General features: G+C 42.4%; 1 protein-coding gene across 1 annotated transcript; it reads right to left on the reverse strand.

Moving 5' to 3' along the window:
- Nucleotides 1-16,787: 16,787 nt before the first annotated feature.
- On the reverse strand, nt 16,788-18,195 carry LOC142651472 (ATP-dependent DNA helicase PIF1-like). The gene is made up of 3 exons (XM_075826273.1): nt 18,050-18,195; nt 17,565-17,878; nt 16,788-17,407 (listed from the first exon to the last, which is right to left on the reverse strand). The coding sequence occupies exons 1-3, from the start codon at nt 18,193-18,195 to the stop codon at nt 16,788-16,790; spliced, it is 1,080 nt and encodes a 359-aa protein (XP_075682388.1).
- Between the last annotated feature and the right edge of the window lie 7,775 nt (nt 18,196-25,970).

Below are 25,970 nucleotides of genomic sequence, written 5' to 3' on the forward strand. Positions count from 1 at the left end.
CAGGGCGGGACAGTTTAAAGTGTATAGCGAGTCGGGAGTACGGTTAAATATATATACCTAGATACTTTATCAAATTGTTGGCTATGACAACAGGTATATCTGGGAAGCCCAGTTGGGCGAGGGCTTATTCCTGGAAAGATCTAATAAGTCACATTTAGCTACATTTACCTTGAAACCAGAAGAAACCTCAAAGGCTTTTAACAGATCAAAAACTCGAGGGAGATCTCGAAGACGTTCAGACAAAAACATCAGAACATCATGTGAGAAATATGTCGCTTTAACAATATTTGAACCCACTGTGATACCTCTGATATCGCCATCCACCTCCAACGTCCGAATAAATGGTTCAAGTGCAATATTAAAAAGGAGAGGCGAACGCGGACACTCATGTCGTGTCCCTTTGAATAGGGGAAAAGAGGGTGATAGGAAGCCAGGAGTGTACACCCTCGCGGTCGAAGCCATATAAAGCGATTTCAAATATGTACGAAAGGTTCCCACTATGAGCATAGAGTCCAAGGTTCTGCCCAGCCATCCCCAGTCTACCATATCAAAAGATTTTTCTGTAATTGCTGGAGATGGATGGGCAGAAGGGTTGAGATTTATGTCATTCAAGACAGTCAGTATTTTTCCTATATCGGACAGTGCAGAGCGCCCTTTAACCCACTTGACTAGGCAAGATCAGTCTGGGGAGAATAGTGGCTAATCGGTCTGCCATGATTTTGGAAATCAGCTTCAGATGTAAATAAATTAGCGAAATAGGGCGGTATGATGAGGAAAGTTCAGGATTCTTGCCTTGTTTCGTAAAACCTTTATATATGCAACGTTGGAGGAGGATGGGATCGGCTGTTCATTCAAGTAACCATTATATAGATGAAGCAAACACGGAGCAATTTGGTCTCCCATGATTTTAAAGTACTCTCCAGTATATCAATCAGGACACGGAGCTTCCATAGGTTTTAGGGAATTAATGGTGGAATTTAGCTCTTCTTCTGTAATGGGGGAATCTAATAGTACTTTTTCCTTGTCCATGAGGGTGGGTAAATTCAAAGAGTCAAGTGCTAAAGGAGCAGAAATGGTCTGGCGACTAGCATAAAGATCGGCATAAAAAATCTTTCACAACAGAATTTATCTGTTGTGGGTGAACCAGCGGTTGACTTAACTTATTTTTCATCTTAGTGATGAGAGATCGTGACCATGGACCTTTAGATAACCTGGCCAAGAGTCTACCTGATTTGTCACCAAAACAAAATAATTTTGCCTCTAGGGCCGAACCTTTCAATTTCTCACCTTTGTCTAACCACAACTCGTAATCACCCTTAGCCTTTTTCAATGCTGAAAAAGGGTGTATGTTTGTCTAAGAGTGGAACTAAGGTTGTGGATTTTTTGTTTAGTGATTTTCTTAATGCTAGAAATGTATGCCCTGAGATGAACACACATGACTGCTTTCGATGTGTCCCAATAAATATGGGGGTTGTTTGCATGATCCCCATTTGTAGAGTCGTATTCCTGCCACCACCCTTTAAGTCAGCTTTGGAAAAATTTATCTGAAGCTAAATTAGATGGGAATCGCCATAAAAAGTCAGAACCATGGGGAAGACAGTCTTGCAATTCCAAAATCACTAGAGAGTGATCCAAAATGAGCATTTGCTCTATCTCGCAGTTACGCACCCAGTGTATAAGAGAGGGGGATATCAATGTGTAGTCAATGCGGGACCAAGACTGGTGTGAGTGTGAGTAGTCTGAATACTCTCTACCCTCTGAGTTGAATAAGCGCCAGGAATCACGAAGACCTGTTTCTGTGAGAAATGTTTTTAAAGTAATCTCCCTTGCAGACAAGTTTCAACAGCTCTATCCTTGTTTGGGTGTAGAAGAGTGTTCAAATCACCCCCTAGTATTTTATTCGGAGTGAAGTCAGCCTCCATGACAGTACTCAGGTTGTGGAAAAATGGTGGACTACATACATTTGGGCCATATACATTATATAGACTAATTTGATCTGTGGAGCCGGTAAGTAACAAATTTATCCAATGGCCTTCAGAATCTATAGAGATTTGTGATACTGTGTAAGAGAGGTTTTTATGTAAAAGAATAAGAACACCCGCCTTTGACTCTGTCGCAGGAAAACCGTATACCTCGCCAACACATAACTTCTGCATCCTCAATAAATCTGCTTCAAGCAAGTGTGTTTCCTGCAAGAGCGCAAATGTCAGTATTCAGACGTTTCAGATGACGAAGTATCATCATGCGTTTATGTGGTGACCCGAGTCCTTTAACATTCCACAATACAATTCTCATAAGGAGTCCAAATAAATGTGTTATTTTCCTGAGTGTCCCTGAGCATAATTCCCCCCTCAACTAGCAGGAAATCAAAATGATAACATTACAAACAAAGAGCAAATGTAGCATAGCACATGGAATGTCCTCTACTTCACTATCAACCATGTGAAAGTGCAATACGACTTCAATTGTTTCCGACATATAAGTATTTAGTACATCAGTAGTGTGCATAGAGCACACTAAATCAGAAAGCAGCACCCATCTTTCCTCCCCGTCTGTATGAGTCGGGGAAGCAGAAAAGATGGTAATACCAAAAATGTCCTAACTGATGTCGTAGACTTTCACAGCTTAACGAAAGATAAAACCTTTCTGAAGTAACCACGGCCAAATACCTGAGTCTCACCTTAATCAGGGAAGCAGCCAACATTCAAACTGGTAGGAGAGAGTAGTAATTAAATGAGGAGTTACCCCTTGCAGGATACTTCAAATAGTCAAGTAGCTATTTGGGAAAGCTGTTGCACTCGCTGTTTCTTCGGTGCAGATGAAATGAGTGAAGTAGATTCCTGAGAATCATCCTCGTTCTGTCTCCGGAGTCCAGAAGTAGATGGGTTAGGAGTTGCGGACGAGCGTGTAGGAGACGATCGTTTCAGGCTGACGACGGCATCTTCCGGAGACTGTAAAGATTCAAAGGAGCCATCTGTATGGAAAATCTTGAGAGCAGCAGGGTATAGTAAAGCAAATTTCACATGGTGCTTTTAAACATCTGAGCATAGCCGTGAGAAGGCACACCTTTTCACTGTAACCGCCGCTGAAAAGTCTCCAAATATAAGAATACGGTGACCTTTGTAATCCAGTCCGTCTTTTCTGTTTTTGAATGATTTTAATAAAGACATCCTGTCAGAATAGTCCAGGCAGGGCCGCCATCAGGGGGGTATCACTGGTACTCCCGTCAGGGGCCCGGCCACATGGATGAAGAAAAGGGGCCCGCCGGGCTGCCGTCGCCCCCCCCCCTCAGACTGTTGTCCCCCCCCTCGCAACGCTCACGGGCCCCCCCTCGCAACGCTCGCGGCACCCCCCTAGCGACACTCCCCTAGCAACACTCGCGGCAGCCCCTGCATACCTGTTGCAGCTTCACTGGACGGGGAAGATGCAGCATGTGCAGAAGCTGCGTGTGGAGATCCCGCCCCCCAGCTCCTCTAAACTGCCGACCGGACCTGCAGGCTGGTGAGTATGTTCCCCTATCCTTCTTGCTTCCCATTCCCCTGACCCCATTTGTAGATTGTATAAAGTTGGTCAAAAAGTTTGTTGTTATTTTTTCATCTTCCTAGCGTTTTTTTGCCGCGATTTTCGTAATCGCGGCAAAAATGGCGCAGTTTTGCCGTGATTATATAAAAATCGCGGCAAAACCACGAGATTTGTGCCGCAATTACGAAAATTGCATAAAAAAAAAGATACAAAACATGAAAAGTGCTGTTAGGCTGTATTCTCACAGTGCGGTCAAATCACGTTTTTGCCGCGATTTTGCAAAAATGGTGGCAAAAAAATGGGATTTCACCGCACTGTGTAACTAGACTAAGGCCTTATTCAGACGGCCGCGTTCGGTCCGTGACATACGGAGCGTGTATCGGCTGTATCTCACAGGCTGACCACAATTCATGGAGCCGGACTCCTAGTATCATAGTTATCAGTGTTGCTGGGAGTCCCTGCCTCTCCACGGGAATACTGCCCCATACTGTAATGATGCTTTCAGTACGGGATCGGGGACAGTATTCCCACGGGAAGGGAGGGACTACGATCATAGATAACTGATGCTAGAAACCCGGCTCCCTGAACTGTGGTCGGTCCGGGAAATATGGCGGTTACACGCTCCGTATATCACAGACCAAACATGGACATCTGAATAAGCCACTTACTTGCCTCCTGTTTTTGGTGCGGATTGCGCACTGAAAATTCACTACAAATTACAATATAAGGCCTTATTCACACGAACGTGTTATACGTCCGTGATACTTATTAGGTCGCACGGACTTATGTTAGTGAATGGGGCCGTTCAGACTGTCAGTGAATTTCACGCAGGGTGTGTGCGGTGCGTAAAACTCATGACATGTCCTATACTTGCCCGTGTTTCGCACAGCACGCACCTATTGAAGTCATTGGGTGCGTGCAAATCGCGCACGGAAGCACTTCCGGGTAACACGCGTGATTCGCGCTACAGTAGGTAAAGAAGTGAAGGGAAACATAAAAGCCCCCCCTTCTTTACTGTTTCGTAACATAAAAACAGAGTGTCATAATGATGCCGGCTGCGCGAAAATCACGCAGCCGTGCACCATATGCTGAGGACACACGGACCTTTTGCTCGGGCAAAATGCAGCGTTTTTTGCGAGTGCAAAACGGACACGTTTGTGTGAATAAAGCCTAAGGCGATATTCAGACCTACGTGTGTGAAATCAGACGTGAAGAACGGCCGTTTTTTGTGGCCGATTTGCAGCCGTGCGGGACCCGTTTTCACACATCCCTCATAGACTTGAGTCTATTGAGGGATCCGTGAAAACGCACAAAAATAGGACATGTCCTATTTTTTTACAGGCCCTTCACACGATACGTTAGAACAACAACCGTGTGAATAGCCCCATAGAAATACATGCAGCCGTGTGACGGCCATTAAAAAAACGTCCTTCACACGGACGATTAACACGTTAGTCTGAATAAGCCCCAACTCATGTGAATGGGGTTTGTCAAAACCTCATGCACGTGCAGCATTTTACACCACAAATAATTTTTTTTCAGCTTCCCAGTACATTATGCGGTACAATAAATGGTGCCATGAAAAACTACAAAAACAAGCCCTCAAGTAAAATAAATTATAGCTTTTGGAAGGTGGAGAGGAAAAAACAAAAGTTAAAATCCAAAAAATGGCTGAGGAGGGAAGGGGTTAAATAAGCTGCATGCCTATTAGCCCTTATTCACACAACAGGGTTTCCCGGCCGGGTGACGGCCGTTCATAAATCGGCTGCAGTAGGAACAATAGACCCCTAAAGGGCTATTCACACGACCGATTTTTTTGACGGGCCGGGAAAACCGGCCGTCAAAAAATGGGACATGCCCTATTTTCGGCCGTTTACCCGGCCGCCCGGCTCCCATAGAAGTCTATGGGGCCGGGTAATACACGGCCATCACCGAAATGTGTCCCGAGTGATGGCCGTGTCTACCGTCGCTCGCTCTCTCCTCCTCACAGCGCAGAGTGCATGTGAGGAGGAGGAGTGTATCTCATTCAGAAGAAGCACTGTATGCTGGAGGTAACACTGTGGGGGTACTGCTGTAGCAACGTCCCTGCTCTGCTATGTGCAGGGGTACTGTGTGGCAGGGCTGGGGTGTACAGCAGGTGGAAAGAGGCGCTGCGCTGGCTCCCTTCCCAAATCGCCCTGGCCCGGCGAATCAGCCTCCTTTCTGCCTTGGCGCTTCTTCAGGCATCGCTACAGCTATAGCAGCCATAGCGGCTGCTAGCGGCGACACCTAACATGGCCGATGGCGCCGCTAGCAGCTGCTGCGGCTGCTACTGCTGTAGCTTCGTCCCTGCTCTGCTATGTGCTAGCCCCACTTTAGCTCCCTGAAGGAGCGGAATCCCCGTGTTTTCGGGGATTCCGCTCCTGGACAGAGCGCTTGATGTCTCTGTCCATATCTGGGCAGTGACATCAGGGGAAACTCCTGAAGCGGAATCCCCGAATACTCTGTGACCGGGGATTCCACACCAGGAGAAGCCAGTAACGTTCAGTGTCCATAAATGGACACAGACGACAGGGGCTTTTCCTGAAGTGGAATCACCGGCCACGTGGGGATTCCCCTTCAGGAGTTGCTCCTGATGTCACTGTCCAGATATGCCCGGCCTGCAACGGATGCAAAACTAATGCAAACAGGCCGGGAAAAACGGCCGATTTTATTGGTCCGACAATCGGGCTCGGGCGGGACCCTGTCGTGTGAATAAGGCCTTAGGGTATGTTCACACAATTAGCAAAAACAGTCTGAAAATACAGAGATATTCAAGGGAAAACAGCTCCTGATTTTCAGAAGTTTTTTTAAGCAAACTCGTGTTTTTCGCTGTGTTTTTTACGGCCGCTTTTGGAGCTGTTTTTCTATAGAGTCAATGAAAAACGGCTCCAGAAATGTCTGAAGAAGTGACATGCACTTTTTCGCGGCCGGTTTTTTACGCGGCCGTTGTAAAAAGAACGGCCCATCGGAACACAACGCCGTTTTTTTCTCATTGTAATCAATGGGCAGATGTTTGGAGGCGAGAATAATCTGTGTGAACATACCCTAATGTTGCAGAATTGTAACGTATTTCATCCTTTACAATGTTAAGGGTTAATTTGCTGTAAATCCCCAGCAAATTCTGTAACGCACACATTAAGGAATTTGGTGCACAAAATCCGCAACAAAACTGCAGGTAATTCCGCAGGTAAAATCTGCACGTAATAGTGAGTTTTTTATACGTTTTTAGGTGCGGTTTTTACATTTTGATGCGGAAATAGGTGCCGGTTTTATGCTGCAGATTTTTTTATTATTTTTTAAACTAGTCAGAAACAATTCGCAAGCGGAAACGCAAGATAAAGTGACATGTAGCATATTTTCATATACGCACCGCAGGTACATTTTTGTGCAGAAAATGCGACATGTAGAGGAGATTTCTTGATCTCATTTACTTTGCTGGTCCTGTATTACACTGCGGATTTGCCGCAAGAAAATACCCGCGACAAATTTGCACGTAATAAGTATCGTGTGCATTTGGCCTAACAGAGTTTTGTTTTTTTTAACTCCCACCAAGGCCCCGTTCACACATGTTGGATTTGATACGGATTCCGATGACATGTCGATGATTCTGCATCCCGTGCATATGAGGTTTCCGCAACCCAGTTCACATGCAGTGAAAAATTTTCCACGTGTATTTTTGTCCACACCATGAAAATAAATCCACCACAGCAATAAGTAGCATGCGACTTATATTACATGGAAAACCCGAGGATGAGCAACTTTGAATGACAATGGGACTTAGGCCTTGTTCACACAGCTTTTTGCAGGCAGAAAAATCTGCCTTGAAATTCCTTCAGGTTTTCTCTGCCTCCCATTGATGTCAATGGGAGGTCAGAGACGGAAATACCTGAAGAAAGGGCATGTCGCTTCTATCTCGCGGGAAAAAAACGCCTTCGCCTCCCGTTGAAATCAATAGGAGGCGATTTTGGACGTTTTTTGCCGCGGTTTCCGCTGAAAAAGATGTGGCAAAAAAACTCTGTGTGAACAGGGCCTTATTCTCGTGCGGATCTGCTACACGCTTGTAGCATCTGCGCCAGGAATCAAAGGGAAAGCCTCCGATTTTTGCAAAACACATTGAAATTTAATGGCAACGTAAGAGCGGAGCATTAGCGCTCCTTACATCCTCACAAGCGCTTCCCCCTCCCTTCCCCCTTCACATCGTATTGTTGCCCTAAGTTTATTGTGTAGTCAGGAAATCTCCTACTTTACAGTATAAACAACGTAAACGATAATTCACAGGGCTCCATTATGTCCTTTTAGCCTCCGTCGGGCTGGTGGACGTCGGTTTACCTTCTTTTTGAAGGATAAAATGTAAACTTTGTTATTCCGGAGTCCCCAGGCAGCATCACAAGTGATCTACCCGTGGACTTTATCCCTGGGAAAGCTCCTGACATCACTGTCCATATATGTAAAGTGACATCAGGGGATTCTCCAGGGCCGGAATCCCTGGCCAGAGTGTTGCCGACGCTCCGGCCGTGTACTCAGGCTTTGTGTAGCTTCGGACGTCACTTTACGTATATGGACATCAGGAACAGCGCCAGAGTCCCTGGGCAGAGCGCTAGTAGAAGGCTCCAGCCCTGTTTATGGACAGTGACTTCAGTAGTTTCCCCAGGGTCATTCCCCAAGCGACGTATCCCACTATATGCCATACAGTCGGATACGTTTTAGCTAAATAGATCAAAATCCGGAACATGAACCGGTCACTGCCTGCTCCATGGTTTCCTTCACTGTAATTGACATCAGCACCAAAATAAATTAATGCGTATAATGTACAAACGTGAGCGCCACACTTTCCGTTGCCCACCCCCGGTAATGGAGGGGGGGGGCCCAGACATCATGGCTGTATGGGGCCCAGAAATTCCTGATGGCGGCCCTGAGTCCAGGTACTTAACAATAACCTGCCTCAGGGGGTCCCAGGCTGACATAGCGTCGGCTCGATTGTCCATCTTCGATGAACGCAAGTCGGGACCAATTCTATGAGCTCGTTCAAGTCTGCAAGGATGGTGTATACCCAAGGCTGCAGGTAGGACCAGTTCGCAAAGATGGTGCAGGTCTTTCAACGGCACAGATTCCGGCAGCCCCACGATACGAAGGTTATTAGGCCAAGACATGATCTCAAGATCCTCAACACGATCCCACAGCTTTTTGTTCTCTTGGCGTGTATCTTGAACCTGTTGGCGTAGATCCGTGAATTCAGAGTCCACGTGTTGCAACGCCATTTCTATGTTATTCAAACACTCACCATGTTTAGTCACGGAAGCGTGTGACTGATTTAACGAGGTGGCGATCGTATTATATAGGGATTCTTGCAAATCTGGGGAAATCAATTGTGCCACATGAATCGCCAGTTTCTTATAGTCAATGAGACAAGGTGGATCTCCTACAGCAGAGTCCTGTGAAGAGCTTAACTCCGTAGGATCAAGTGAGCTGCTGGGCGGGAGAGGGCTATCAGCCATGATGGATGTCTGATCAGCTATGTGGCCCGTTTTACTTTGGGTTACTTTGGTACATCTATAGGTGTAGTGAGCATTTTGACCTCACAGGTGTTTCATAGTTTTTATTGAAATTGGGCTGTGAAAATAAAAAATATAATTTTTTTCAATAAGATGTAGTTTTGCTCAAACTTCTTAAATTTCTCAACAAATACAGCAAAAAAAAAGAACCCCAACATTTGTAAAGCAACTTCTCCATAGTACGGAAATACCTCATATGTTGTCATAAACAGCTGTTTGCGAACACTGGCAGAGCTCAGAAGAGGAGGAGCGCCATTTGGCTTTTGGAGCACAGATTTTGCTGTTTTGGTTTCTTGGCACCATGTCGCTTTTGCAAAGCCCCTGTGGGAGCAAAACAGTGAAAACCCCCCAAAAGTCACTCCATTTGGGAAACTACACTCCTTGAGGAATTCATCTAGGGGTTAGTGAGCATTTTGACTCCACAGGTGTTTCATAGATTTTATTAGAATTGAGCAGTGAAAATAAAAATACATTTTTTTCCAATAAGACGTAGCTTTAGCTCCAAATGTATCATTTTCTCAAAAAATAAAAAGGAAAAAAATCACACCAACATATGTAAAGCAATTTTTTCAGAGTACGACAATACTCCCCATTTGATCACAAACGACTGTTTGGGCATCCGGTAGGGCTCAGAAGGGAAGGAGTGCCATCTGGCTTTTCGAATGCAGATTTTGCTGAATTGGTTTCTGGTCGCTATGTCGCATTTGCAAAGCCCCTGTGTGACCAAAGCATTGGAAAAACCCCAGAAGTGACCCCATTTTGGAAACTACACTCCTCAAGGTATTCACCTTGGGGTGTAGTGAGAAGCCATTTTTCCACAGATATGCCAATATGTGGTGCCCAGCTTGTGCCACTATGAAAAGGCAGCTCTTTAATTATTATGCTGTGTTTCCCGGTTTCCCTACATGTGGCTCTAATCTTTTGCCTGGACAAATGACAGGGTTAAGGAGTAAAAGAGTACCATGCGAAATTGGGGCCTAATTTGGCAACTTACCAAGTATTGGTTCACAATTGCAGGGCTCTGATCTAATATAATAAAATAAACCCCTGAGAAGTGACCCTATTTTGGAAACTACACACCTCAAAGCATTTATTAAGGGGTGTAGTGAGCATTTTCACCCCACAGATCTTCTCCATAAATGATTGCCCTGCAGATGGTGCAAGGTGAAAATATGAATTTTTCCCTAGATATGCCAATTCAGTGGCAAATATGTCATGCTCAGCTTATGCCACTGGAGACACACACCACAAAAATGGTTAAAAGGTTTCTTCCTGATTTGAAGATGTCATATATGTGGAAGTAAACTGCTGTTTTGGCACGCTGTAGGGTTCAGAAGGGAGGGAGCGCCATTTGGTTTTTGGAGTGTGCATTTTGCTTGGTAGTTTTGTTTGGAGTTTTACTGGTATTTTAGTTTATAATGTGGGGGCACATCATGGGCATAGTCAGGTGGTATAATAATGAGGTAAAAAAACAATAAAATAATCCATAAATGTGTGTTACGCTGTGAAGCAATCCTTTCTGCACAGGCCAGTGTCGCACTGATAAATGTCCTTTCTCATCCCCCTTTTGGTACACACTCCGCACCTTTGCAGTTTGGGGAATTTTGCTGGGAAAGTGTTGTCCTGGTATAATACAGGCACCATCACTTCCAGCAGATATGTTTGAGTCATCCCCTTCCTGGTTCCCTAATTTTAGGGCCTTGTTAAATCGCCGCTTGAAACAGAAGAAATGTTCCCCTCGGGCCTGCACAACTGCATATTTTTCTTTCCTGAATGGGAGCCTTAACTTATTTTAATTTTTCATAGACGTAGTGGTATGAGGGCTGTTTTTTTGTGGGACAAGCTAGTAGGTTTTATTGGTACCATTTTGGGGTGCATGCAACGTTTTGATCACTTTTTATCCTTTATTTTGGGAGGCAAGGTGACCAAAAACAGCAATTCTGCAATAGTTTTTATATAGCGTTCACCACGCATTATAAATTACAGGCTAAATTTATTCTCTGGGTCAGTACGATTGCAACGATACCAAATTTGTAGCACTTTTTTATGTTTTACAGCTTTTTGCACAATAAAATTAATAAAATTTTTTTTTATTTTTTCTGTCGCCGTGTTAAAAGGCCAGCACGTGCACCAGTAAAATTGTCTCTATCCAATCCCAATGCACCCTGGACTTTAAAAATGAATGTGCCCTCTTCCTCCTTGACTGAGCATTGTTGTGTCTAACCATGTTTGTTCTGCAAATGGTTCCTTAGCTGTATCCTGTGTCATGTTTTCCCGTATCCTGTATCTTGTATCCCGTATTAAGTAATTGTTTTTAGTTCCTGTACGAAGTCTAATGTCGGAGTCGAGTTCATCGTCTGTGCCCGATGGGCCCAGACGATTACGTAACTTCTGTGCCCAGTGTCAGCCAAGCCAAGTGTCAGTCAAGTATCAGTCAAGTCAAGTGTTAGTCAAGTCAAGCGTCTGCCAAATCAGGCATATGCCAAGCCAATCGTCTGCGAAGTCTTCTATCCAGGTACTCTTGTTCTAAAGACTGTCTTTAAATCTTTGGCCAGCTGCTACTGCGCTACGGCGGGGCGGCTCAGTGGGTCCACATACCCCACAGTCGTGACAGTGTCCTGAAAATATCAATTCTGTCGTTTCGATTTTTTTTTAACTGCATTTACCTGCAGGTTGAATAACATTATATTATAATAGTTTGGACTTTTGCAGATGCACTCATAGCAGTTATGTTAATTTTTTAACATTAGTTTAGGGGGGATAAAATGGGAAAAGTTTTTTTTTTACTTTTAATATTTTTTTGTGCATTAATGAAACTTTATTTAACTGTATTTTCGCTTGCACGAGACACTGCAATACTAATGTATTGCAGTATACCTTTTTACAGGCTCCTACTAAGTCCTGCCTCTTTCGGGGACAGGAGGGAGGTCTGTCGGAAGGGTCCGCCTCCCTCTTTCTAATGGCTGAGATGCCACAGTCGCTATTGACCGTGGCATCTACGTGGTTAAACGGCGGAAGTCAAAATAATCTTCAATTCCACCGATGTAACATACAGCCAACACCTACTCAGTATGGAGCGCTCTCAGCCCGTGAGCGCGCTCCATACATCCCTTTAACAGGTGTCACGTACATGTATGTGACATGTTGCCAAGTGGTTAAATGGACATTGTCTGTTTGCCCATACTAGGTATGAGCCTCGATCGCATTACAGGTATTCCCCCATCGTCTTTACTTCTGAATGCCGCGATTAGCGTTGATCACAGAAATCAAACGTTTAAACGGCCAAGATCAGGCGTTCCTCTGATCCCTGCTATTAGACTGGGGTTGTGGCTGTATGTTACAGCAGTTGGCCTGTTCCTATCACACGGGCACACTTGCTGTGTCTGCATGATCAGCAGGACAAGATTGCTCATCCTCATTCAGCAACTGGCTACTGCACAGGATGAGCATTCTTATCCTGTATCCCTCAGTTGTTAGTGGTGATTGGCCTTGGCAGTGGCCCATTCCTTGCCTATATGCTTTTTTTCACCCCTCCTCCTCTTTCTCCTCTATTCTCTCGCAATAACATTGGGACCTCTAAAAAAGAACGTCTATTATGGTTTTCACCAGAAAGTGAGTCCTTGAGACACAATCTGTTTGGCACTAGGTAAACCCAGTTCTAAGTGAGTTCTGAGTAATCTCCCTGTTCCAGCAAGGAGGTATGGACGTTTTAACTCAGATTCCCAGGTCCTGATCCCCAGAGTAATCACGATTAACTGCAGGTATGCTGCAAGAAACATCTGGAGAGATGGCAGATTCAGAGTCAGGAACATCAGTAGAGCAATCAGGATGCAATAAGCCAGAGGATAAAATGTTATCAAGATGGGCCAGGAACCAGAACCAGGAGGTCTAAGTACCAATCGACAAATCCAAAGGAGCAAATCTGGTAACAAGGCAAGGTTAAATTCAGAGTCACAGTTAGGGCGGATTTACACGAGCGTGTGCGTTTTGCGCACGCAAAAAATGCGTCGTTTTGCGTGCACTTAACAGCTCCGTGGGTCATGATCATATGGTGCGCGGCTGCGTGCTTTTCGCGCAGCTTCCATCATTATGACACTCTGTTTGTATGTTTGTAAACAGAAAAGCACGTGTGATGGGGTGTGTGATGCGCGAGAAACGCACAAATATAGGACATGTCGTGCGTTTCATGCAGCGGACATACGCTGCGTGAAAATCACGGACTGTCTGCACAACCCCATAGACTAACATAGGTCCGTGCGAGGCATGTGAAAATCATGCGCGTTGCACGGACGTATTACACGTTCGTGTAAATAAGCCCTGAGGGTAAAAAAAAAACCAAGTAATCTAGGTCCAAACAGCTAGTATGGACAGAGTGCTACAACGGGACAACAACTTATTGCAAGTCCGTGTAAGGGCTTGTCCACAAGGGCCGGATATTCGGCAGGAAACAACACAGCAGAATACAGTAGCAGTCTAGTGGATGAGATTTAACAAATCTCAATCACATGCTGCATTAAATTTCCGAGCCGAAATTGACCTGCGGTATGTATTTTTCGGACCGCAGCATGTCAATTTCTGCTACAGAAAGTGTCCGGAATTGCTGCGTTTTTCAGAGGAGATGTCTCCATCTCCTAAAATTGGGAAAAACGCATACATTTTCTCACCATTTTCTTCTGCAAAAACCGGAGAAAATGGTGCGTTTTTGCCGCAGCGGAAAGTCTTTGACTTTCAACGGAATTACTACAGAAATTTTCTGCAACAATTCCGTTGCGTGTGGACAAGCCCTAACAGTACAAATGGATAGAGTGCTACAATGGAACAATGACTTTCTGAAAGTAGGTGTAACAGAATATATAGCACACAGTAATGTCCAGGAGCTTCCTATGATATACAGTCACAATGTGTATTAAACCTCACCCTTTCAGAAGGCTGTAATCCAAGTGGAAAGAAGAAACGTATCAGTATTTTCCTTTCTTGTAAGGTAAGTTAGCTGCCTTCTTCTTTTGTTGGATGCTGCAGAAGCCAATTTTAGACAAAATGTGTCATTTTCCATTTTCTTTCATCTGTTCCCACCCACTCCTATGAAGGAGGGAGAGAGGAAAAATAAAACACCACTGCGTGGGACCTCACAGACAGGGACGGTTACAGGTTTATGTGGGCTCTTTGGAAATGGTGTCACAGCGGGCCCCATTTTATGTCAGCTTTTTACACCCACTACTAATGCCGTCAGTTCAATGTTCACGTGGGGTTTTCACTATGTTTTTGACAGTTTTTTTTTCAAATAAAATGAAAAGTATATTTTTCTGTTATGTTCACCACAGAACACAAAAAATGTGGCAAAAATGAAATGTTAGCATACACTATGAGAGAAAGAGGCAGCTGCATGTCGCAAAGTTTGTAATTCAGCCCATCCATTGATGGAAATTTTTCAACCTGTATACGTTCAGGTGGCAAAAGATTTTTTTAAATGTTTTGCCTTTCCACTTTCCAACAGCCATAACTTTTTTTATTTTTATGTAGACGCTGCTGTTTTAGGTCTTGTTTTTTGTCTCCATTTTGAAATACTCGTAAGCATAATTTTTATTACCTTTTATTGAATTTATCAATCACCTGAACTAATACGATAACTGTACTGTACAGATTTTTAGGGATATGGGAATAGCAAATTTGATTATGTTTTGTGATGTTTATTTATTAATGTATATTATAAAAAAATTGCTTATTGTAATTATTTTAGCACCATAATTATTTTAAAAAGTTAGCTTTACTGAACAATAATTTTAAAAAAATTCTCCCATTGGGGTCGTTTACTTTTCATCCTTTTTTTCTATCTGTAATGTCCTGATACATCCCTCTAAATCAGTAAATTATGCCTGTGAAGAATAAGAATACTGCTAGTATTTCTGCCTCCCATGCAGCAGATACTGAGTTTAAGACCCAGCAGAGACTGGAGGCAAAAGGAGAACTTAACCCCTTAATGACCAGTCTATTTTGCACGTTAATGACCAGGGATTATTTTTTGTTTTTTCACGGTCATAGTCCAAGAGTCTTAACTTTTTTTTTATTCCGTCGACATAGCCATATAAGGGCTTGTTTTTTGCGGGACGAGTTGTATTTTGTAATTGTAGCATTTTTGGATGCTAATAATATATTGATTAACTTTTATTAACTTTATTTTAGGAGAGAATTGAAAATAAGCAGCTATTCCAGCATTAATTTTCACGTTATAAATTTACACCGTTTACTATGCGGCGTAAATAACATCTTAACTTTATTCTATGGGTCGGCACAATTATGGGGATACAAAATATGTAAATGTTTTATACGTTTTCCTACGTTTGCACAATAAAAAGCCTTTTAGAAAAAAATTACTGGTTTTTGCATCGCCGCATTTCAAGAGCCGTAATGTTTTTATTTTTCCGTCAATGTGGCCGTATGTGGGCTTGATTTTTTGCAGGCCAATGTGTAGTTTTCATTAGTACTATTTTAGGGTACATAGGACTTATAGATTAACTTTTATTTAATTTTTTATGGGGAGAATAGGAGAAAAGAGAAAATGTTGTCGTTGTTTTTTGCGTTTTTTTTGGACCCCGCTCATCCGGCGGTTTAATTAATGTGTTCATTTTATTGTTCAAGTTGTTATGATCGCGGGGATACCATATATGTGCATGTGTTATTTGTTTTGACACTTTTACAAAATAAAAACACTTTTTGGACAAAAAAAGTAGTTTTATTTGATTTTGACTGTCATTTTTTTTTTTTTTCACAAACTTTATTTAACTGATTTACATATTATTTTTTTTTAGTCCCACCAGGGGACTTCAATATGCGATCTGCTGATCGCATATATAATGCTTTGGTATACTTAGTATACCAAAGCATTATTGCCTGTCAGTGTAAAACTGACAGGCAATCTATTAGGCCATGACGGAGGCATGGCCTAACAGGCATTTGCTGAAGGCAGACCTGGGGGTCTTTGTTAGGCCCCCGGCTGCCATAGAAACCCAACGGCGACCCGCAATTTCTTTGCGGGGGTGCCAATGGGGTGAAAGAGGGAGCTCCCTCCCTTTGTCAAACTCATTAGATGTCGCTGTCACTATTGACAGCTGCATTTAATGGGTTAAACTGCCGGAATAGGAGCGCGCTTCGATTCTGGCAGTTGCGGCAGGAGCCAGGCTGTGTATAACAGCCGTGCTCCTGACGCTGATCGCGTGGGTACACTGGCAGTACCCGCGCCATCACAGGACGGATATATCTGTCCTCCTGCGCGAACTAGCAGCTGCAGAGGACGGATATATCGTCCTTCGGTGTTAAGGGGTTAAAATCAATTCAATATATAGAAGCAACCTCCGAAGATCAAAGAAGTGCTCTGGGCCTTTCCCCCAATGTCAGAGACTTGTTGGTAGAGCTGTGTAGGAGTATTAACACAGCAGGTAACAACACAGCAGTGTCTTGTGTAGTTTGTCATTTATATTAGAAAACTAGCTTTTATATCCAGCGTTGCTCGGGAGGTTGACTTACGGTATAGATATACTAAAAGCTCACTATTTAAATACCTCTCAGTATGAATTTAATTGCTACCTCTCAATATGAATTTAATTGCTAGAGAGTGTAAATAATGTTATTGGAAGCATAAAAGAAATTAAATAAAGCAATATATTCATTACAGATTTATATAGTGTTTTTAGGACTTCATGTTTCTATTCCAACGTTTTTTGGCTTTTGATCTGGTGCCAAGATGTAGAGATTCTTTCCAGTGCTGACTCTGGAGCAAGCAACATATAGTTGCCCATGTGAAAAACAGGGACTTTGAAGGTGTATTCCTGCCACTATCAGGGATTGACCTTGAGCCTTGTTATTTGTCATTGCGAAGGCTAGGCGTACTGGGAACTGTTGCCGCTTGAACTTGAAAGGAACATCATTTGGAGCTAGGGGAATGCGAGGAATAAAGACAACTTCCCCCTTGGCACATCCTGTTAGTATGGTGGCCTCGATGACGTGATCCATCAACTTCTTGACACACAGCCTCGTCCCGTTGCAAAGTTTCGGAGCGTTAATGTTTCTCAACAGCATGATAGGTGAGCCAACCTTCAACATCAATCGATGGGCAGGTAAGCCAGGTGGCTCGAGAGAGTTGAGAAATTCTGTCGAATAGTACACCGCCTGATCGGGGGCAATAACTGTATCGGTGGACTTGTACAACTTTTCTTGACCTGGCAGAGTCATTTGAATTTGCTGATTGATGGCGTTGACAGAATCATTCTTTGGAGCCAGTATTGCCCGTTGACATAACCATTCATAATTCATGATCTCTGTAGTTGAAGGCGATATTGGGAAAGACACTGTTTGTAAGCTCTTCCACCGACTTGGGAAAATTTGCTAAATCATCATGGAAGCTAATCCGATCCGTCCCATTGTCAACTTGAACATCTCCATTCCCCAGATTGAGTAATCTGCTGGCAAACTCACCAGCTGTGGCATCTACATGCAGATAAACTCGCATATTGGTAGTCAGACTCATCTTCTTCACATGCCTCCACAACACTGACTGCTTCAAACAAGCTTTAAATTCGTCTGCTGGTGTTCCCTTTGGAACAATAGGCATCGTCTGACGGAAATCAGCGGCTAACACCAAGACGACACCTCCCATGACTGTATTGTTTCCATGCAAGTCCTGCAGAGTTTGATCCAGAGCTTCAAGCGCCAGCTTGTGTGCCATCGTGTATTCATCCCAGACAATCATCAAACATTCTAGCAGGACATTTGCCACACCAGTACCTTTGCTGATGTTACAAACAGAAGACACATCTCGAGTCAAGTTGAGCGGTAATTTGAACGCTGAATGGACAGTTCTGCCACCATCAAGCAATGTTGCTGCAATGCCTGAGGAAGCAACAGCCAGAGCAATCCTGGATTGTTGTCAGATCTTTGCCAACAACAGGTTTATGACAAACGTCTTTCCTGTTCCGCCAGGAGCATCCAAGAAGACAATGCCACCGGTGTTTTTGACAACCATGTCCAAGATCTGATTGTATGCCGTCGTTTGGTCATCAACCAAAAGAGGTTCATTTGTTGCAAGATAAGTCTCCAGAGCACTCATGTCATAGCTTGTTACTCAAAGCAATTCACGTCAAAAGTCTTTCGTCGTTGTTCCTTTCCGTCGCGGGAAGTCTCAGTTGCTCAAGTCTCTTTCCAACCATCATGAGGGTCTTTTCTTCAAGTAGGATCAATGACATGTTGAACATTTGCGGAGTACAGCTGTCCAATTGGAGTCCCGGATTTTGCCGTCGTGATTGCAGAAGAACATCCTCCGAGAGGTGCTCTTTGTACCTTTCCCACAGTTCAAGTGGCTTGGATGGTCCACACGTCATGAGTATGACAGCAAATAAGTTTCATAAGCTTGCTGGTAATTGGCAGGTTGCTGCTTCCTCTAAAGTCTTGTCCGAATGAGAATCACTCTCAAGTGGTCCCCTTTCTTGACATGCTTGCCGATAGGTTGTACAAACATGGTCGCCAACAGTCTTGAGGCTAACAAACGATGTCGGGCCTGCTACTGTGTGTAGAAGCAACCGGAGGAAGAAGCACTCGTGGTTGTTTGGGTGCACTGTGTAGACTCTGCCAAGAGCATCACTTGACTTGATTCCAACATGAACTTCAACTGGTGTTCCTTGGACTCTTCGCTTGAAAACTCTTGTAGATTTATTCCACGTATAATACTTTGGAACATCGCAGTATAGGAGTGTCGTTGCAAAGACATCTTGTTGGCAAAGCTTGAAGAATGCTGTCAGCGTGGTGTCTTTGGGCTGCAAAACTTGTTGTGCAGCAGTTTCCTCGGTGAAGTAGACTCTCTGTCCATTTTCCAAGTGGACGTTGAGATGAACTACCGTCGAATATCGGTCGTGAATTGGAAAGTCCAAAATTCGCAATACAGCCTCTTTGCTACTGATGTAACGTCCAGTTTGGAAGCGATCGATTTCATCAATTGTTCTTTCTTATCTTTCTTGGCGATTGATTTCATCAGTTGTTCTTCCTTGTCTTTCCAAGCCAAATGCTGCTTGATCCGATTCTTTGTTGACATATTTGCAGATGTACTTGATCGCCTTAACTGAGTTGCAATATTCAACGTTGACGTGAGATTGAAAGGTCTTGGAAAGAAATTGCGAGTAGGGTACAATCCATCTGTTGACGACCTCGATGTCCAGGTAACTATTGGCAATCTTCATCTTCATCAATGCAGTGAACCCGCCTTCTCCCACTTTTCTTCTGCCATAAAGTGGATAACCATCATCTCCAGACTGAGTTTCATGGATCAGCTGTCTTGGGAATATCTTTGTACAGAAGCCATCTTTCATGCATGGGGAGCTTGGATTCAGTCTTCAACATGGTCCATGGACCATGTTCTTCATGATGATGTCGAATAGCTTTTGGTCTTCTTGTGCATTTGGGATCTCTGCACTAATGACAGAATCAATCTGATTTGGTCGGATCTTCTCCTTCAGCCAGATCAGTATATGTGTGTGAGGCAAACCTCGTTTTTGCCATTCGATGTGCACATGAAGCATCGAGTTTCTCCAAATACCTTGCCCTTCGAGAGGACATTCATGAACTTGATAACCTTTTATCAAAAGACTCGGGCTACCAGATCGTGTCTATCAGTCGCTGATTGTTCTGGCAAGAGCTCTTGATGAATTTCTTTCCATGTTGGGTTGCACTTAAAAGTAATAAACAGGTCAGGCCTTGCGTATTTTCGCACATATGTCATGGAGTCTTGAGTGTATTCGTGCATATGTCGAGGGCTCCCTGTAAAGCTGGAAAGCAATATAACTATCTGACAAACTATTTTGGCATACAATCAGAAACTGATGGAAAAAATGTTGGCACATCAACAGGTGATTTGAATGGCTCGCCGCATCATAATTCGATAGGCGTAGAAGGCCATGAACAAAACTTTTTTCCCGGCGGTAACATTTCCGGTACTTGGATTTGTTTGGAAGATTTGAATATCGCATCCGTCTTCGCCTTGCCAAAAGATCAGTGGGTACTGAAGTGCGTCATATGATCGATGGGTTTCAGAAACTCTCTGCAGTTGATTATCACGCTTCTGCAGCACAATATCCCGATTTTCAAATTCCCAAACGATGACGACAGCAACTTCATTGACAGTTGGTGCGTTGTATCGCCGCTCCTGTTGGTCTTCGGTCAGCCTTGATGACCACTTGTAGTTATCGAAGTCATAATTTCCAAAGAGCTCTTGAATATCTCGACATAATAGTGATGTTGATGAAGCATCTGCTGCAGTTCCAGCAAAATGTCGGCCCGAGTTCCAGGGACGTTGCTTTGTCATTGCTAAACTTGAAGGTTTTCATCGCCCATGAAATAAATCTGCAGAAACGTTTGTGGTTCATTGGGCAATGGCAGGAGCGATCCAAGTCGATGGCAAACTTGTCCCTGAATTTGGAAGTTGGACATGAAGCCTCTCTCTCGAATTTCGTTCACACCAAATGAAGTCATCTGAAAGCAAGAGTTGCAGCACCTCAAATTTCCCAGAAAGTGCTTGGTTTGGGCAGTGTTCACAGTCATCAGTGACTTGAGTGGTTCTGGTGGTGCAGTAAGTGGGGTTAGTTGAACATTGCCAGCAGAGCAGCACATGCCAGGTGGCTCTGACTTCCACTTCTGGGCTTCGCAATGTTCACAGGTCATGTCCATGTTTCCAATATTGACCAAGTTGTGCAGATTATATTCAATTGTTGGGTCGTATTGCATAGCAGATTTGTTCATGCAATACCAAGATGTTCGTCGAGAAACAATATTTCTTGCGCCTTGTGCTCGAACCCGACGATCAGTCACTTGAGGTGTTTCTTCAGGTCGCTTGTCCCAATCTTTGATCTTCAAGCCGAGCCTTGGTCATTTCTAGCGTTTCTGCTGCTCGACGTATTCTTTGAGCCAAGCGTCAACCTTCTCTTTGTTCAGGAGTTTTTCTTTTGGGAGCCATGGTCAGTGAAAAATTAATTTCAGTAAAAGTGACTTTTAAACCACTCAAAAGTGGCAAAAGGAGGCAAACTTTGTTCGATGTCCAATGCAATAACAAATCGCTATTGTTTTTTTTTTCAACCAATCAAAGTGACTTAAACCAATCAAAATCTGCAAAAGGAGGCAAACTTTGTGAAATGTCCAATCCAATCAAAAATCGCTACTGGTTTATTTTACAACAAATCAAAAATCGTGTTGGTTTGTTTTTCAACCAATCAAAAATCACGATCAGGCAAGTGTGTACTTTGATGCAAATTGAAAAGTGAATGGCAGTGAAAAGTACATTTCAGTAAAAGTGACTTTCAGTAAAAGCGATTTTTAATCCAATCAAAAATCGCAAAAGGAGGCAAACTTTGTTCAATGTCCAATCAAGAATAGCTATTCCCTGATCGGGCTTCAAACAAACAAACTTTATATAGTTCTATCCAGTATCAGGCTGCCTTTGACTGTAACAAGATGGCTGCCCTCACCATAGTAACCAGCACAGCACATTGAGCCGCATTTATCAAAACTGTTTAATAGAAAAACATATCCTGTGGCCCATAGCAACCAATCAAAGCTCAGTTTTAATTTTTTTTCCCACTGCGCTGAAAATATGAAAGCTGCACTGTGATTGGTTGCTATGGTCAACAAATCCAGTTTTTCTATTAGACAGTTGTGTTAAATGAGGTTCAATCTTCTCCCATAAGTTCCAAGATGTCTGCCATTGCAACCAGCACAACACATTGTTCTCATATAAGGCACAAGATGGCTGGTATCACAATAGCAACCAGCACAATGCATTGTTCTGACATAGCCCCAAGATGGCTTCTATCCCCATAGTAACCAGCACATTACATTCTTCTCATATAAACTACAGTGGCTCTCATTATGAGACATATATAACATTGTAATTTTCAGTAAACACTAACATTAATAGTCTAATTTATATCATTAACCAAAAGAATTGTCTGTAACATGGATATAAAAATTAACGTTATAATGGATTGTGTCCATAATAAATCTTGAGACATTTCCATTACAGAGATGTCCCGTTACTGCACATAGTGTTAGTGTGTGGATAAACAAATAGGTTATAATCTCACTCATACCCCTCCCCCGTACTTTGTAATTTACTTACTGTTAAAATTTAGTTGCTTCATTCATGCAAATTCTGTGTGAAGTTACTGCCATTGGGTGTCTCCCTTCCTGTAATCTGCTGTCCACCCCTTGTTGTCAAGCAAAACCTGTTTTTGGTTATATAGCAGAATTGATGGACTGTGTCACTTCAGTGCCTGTTTATATAAGTCTATGGAGGGAAGAGGGGATCACGAGGAGGAAGCTGAGAGAGAGTAAGTTAGCAACATATACTGCATTCAAGTCTATGGAGAGGCGGATAAGGAGGAGGGAGCAGAGAGAGTGTCAGATACAGACACGCTGGCCATACAAGTCTATGAAGAGGGGGGTAAGAAGGAGGGAGCAGAGAGAGTATCAGACACAAACACGCTGTCCATACAAGTCTATTGATACAGGAGGGGGGAGCAGAATCAGAGTGAAAAAGACACAGACAGATGTGCGGCAACAATTTCCTGGTAAGTTATAACTCACCCCTGTTGTAATGACAGGGATAGGGAAACAGACAAGTGACGACCCGCCCTAGGCGACGGGGGAAAAACTGGGCGACGGTCCCTACACTCAATAAGTGCACGACAGACAACAGACAAGGAAACACAGAACAAAGGGAAACGGGGCAGTTGCCCACGGCAACACAGTGAGCAACAAGAGTAGTAAACGAGCCGAGTCAAACCAGGAGAGTACGAGGTGCCAAACGTAGAGCAGAAGAGTAGTCAGTAAGCCAGGGTCAATACGAAGCAGGGACAAGTAGTTCAAGAAGCTGCAGCAGGGTCAGGAAACCAACAGAGAAGAATCACAAGCAAGGAGGAACAGGAAAGGCAGGTATAAATAGACAGAGGGCGGGAGCTAGCTCCGTCTGGCCAGGCTGTGATAGGCTCTCCCACTCCTAAGCCTGCCATCCTGAGTGGTGGAAGATGGAGTCAGTCTCACAGACATAGAAGCAGGTGCAGACTGATTACCTATGGGCGTGGATACAGAAGCTGTGCCTGGCAGATCCTTAACACCTGTGCTGGATTCTCAGCTACACTGATTATTATTGCTATATAATGTTCTCTATGCTGCTGCAGCTTCTAGATATGTGGTAGATAAAGATAGGATAGCAAGATTCTCCTCCTATATGTGTGCTGTGTATAGAAAGTAGGATATTCATTGGGCTCCACACACTAGCTCTGCTGAGAATTAGAGAGAGCGGAAAACTACTAAAAAAAATGAATACAAATCATAAAATGGCTAGAAATAGTGTTATTTCCCATGTCAACACATGACAGCTTATTCTGAAAAGTCCCCTGAAAAATTAGGTACACTTTAAATAAAAATCTGAATACCCCTTTAAGTGTTTACTTTTGATGAGTGCCGTATATTTAAACTTAAACTAACTTGTAAATTAGTCCAGTACTACTTCTTATTATGTTAATTACTTTTGTGTTTGTTAGTCAATATTTTAATAAGTATTATTAAGATGTTTTTTTTTAAATCTGCTAAGAGACTGAGATGTCTTAAGAGACTAAATACAGTTCTACCTTCTCAACTGTATTATTGGGAGATGAAAATGTCTCTTAAGCAATTAAACAATATAATATATAAATGTTCCTTGGCATTTGCTATTTAAACATGATCTGTATTACTAAAATGTGAAAATTCATGGACATTATGCTTTTAAGGCCTTTAAATAGCTTTGTTTCCTGTTTGGCATAGTCATTTAAATACAAACATATACTCTATGAACTTTCAAGAAGAATGGAATCTGTCAAGCACACAATTAATATAGTAAAATCAGGATTCTGAAGAACATTTTATTATATGAATTTAGTTTCTTATATGTATCTTTTAGCTCTCATATTATTACCTGTGATTTATATAAAATGGAGGGACACCTCAAGACGTTATATTGAATTCACTTTAAAGTTACATGAAATTTATATTTTTTCAAAAACCAACAATATATACTTACTAGAAATTTTATCATTGAAGCATACCTCCCAGAACTTCTTGGATGCTCAAAGAGGGACACTTACTGTATAGTTCACTGAGTGAAAGATCCAACTTTTTCATATATACCTATACATGTGAATGGATTTTAACTTACACATTAGCAGAACAATCATCTGACTATTTTTACGTTTCAAACTGCACAAAATCATTTAAAGAAGACCTCCAATGAAAACACAACTTTCCATGTCTGCATTCCCCCCTGACTTTATACCACACTCTACACTTCTTTTATGTATGCTGTACTTACTTATTGAACTGCTGCCTTGTCTGTGCTTTAAAAAAAAAAACCTCCATCTTGATTCTTAGATTTCCCCAGCTTTTTCTTCTTCTCTGCTTTGCTATCAATTCCATGATGCTTCAGCACGACATCACATGACCAGCTAAAGACCATTCTATTTCTGATTAATGGGGGACACTGGTTATCATTCTCTATATTCTCCTAAACAAGCTGAAACCACAAGTATAAAGACAGGGAGGCAACACAATATTCTACAATATTATACTTGTGTGACAGGAACCTGTCCATGTATCAGTGGTAACTGATAATATAAGTTCCTATCCCCCCCCCCCTGTGCAAAATGAGTGTGGTACAGGAACTGCTGAAGTCTGTGATGGGTGACACATAGATCTCCATAGACTCAAGTAGAGAAAGCGTGTCACCGAGCCTGATTCACACTGCTGGTAAGCAACCGTCCCATTCTGATATATAGAGATAGAAGCAGCAAGAAAAATTACAGGTGAAAGACTGACACATGGAATATCATAATGGTACAGATAGGAAAGTTTTGTTTTGGCCAGAGTGTTCCTTTAACAATATACAAGTAACATGCAATTAGAAATGAGGCATATGTTTTTTGGAGCAATAAAGAGCATTTATTAATGTAAATCTGATTATCATAAGGGACAGAGAGTTTTGGATAAAAAGTAGAGACTGTCCCTTCAAAAGAGGGACACTTGGGAGTTATGACTAAAGACCTTTGCCAGCTTTGGTATTAAAAAGGGAGTAAAGTAGCTGTATGTATATATTTACTCTTTAATATAAGGGCTCACTTGACACACGATTCCTAAGAAATCCTTCCATCAAACGGTTTTCAATGCATACATGAAATAACACAGTATTAACCATAAAAACATTTTAATACAATACTCATAGACTATATTTCATCAATTAAATTTAAATTTAATATTTTATCATCATGAGACAGGAATAACATTTTAATAATATTTTATTTAGTTGATTACTTTCTACTTGTAATAAGCTGCATGTAAAGAGAAAAAAACATCGTCCATTATCTTAGCAGATTGCTATTTATTATCATATTAATATTATTATAATTTTCTATCTTTTTTAAAGTGGATAATATTTTGTTCCCTAATTTTTTCATTAAAGTGGTTAAATATATACAAATATTTTTATTTGAAAAAGTATTTTAATTAATACAGTACTAACATATAATTAATACAGTACCAACCTTGCATTGCCAATATGGAAAACCACACCACTGTGAAGGAGTTTCTCTTTACTGCTTTCCCTCCAATTTACCCTTTAGAAATGTCACTTTTTATTTTGTTTCTTATGCTTTACATTGTTATAGTTTTGGGAAATCTTATTATAATATTTTTAACATTCTGCGATGTACATCTTCACCTGCCAATGTATTTTTTTCTGGCAAATATTTCATTTCTTGAAATGAGTATTGCTACGGTGGTAATACCTAAGATGCTGAACACACTATTATC

This window comes from Rhinoderma darwinii, chromosome 1 (assembly GCF_050947455.1).
Source record: "Rhinoderma darwinii isolate aRhiDar2 chromosome 1, aRhiDar2.hap1, whole genome shotgun sequence".
Lineage (NCBI taxonomy): Eukaryota > Metazoa > Chordata > Amphibia > Anura > Rhinodermatidae > Rhinoderma > Rhinoderma darwinii.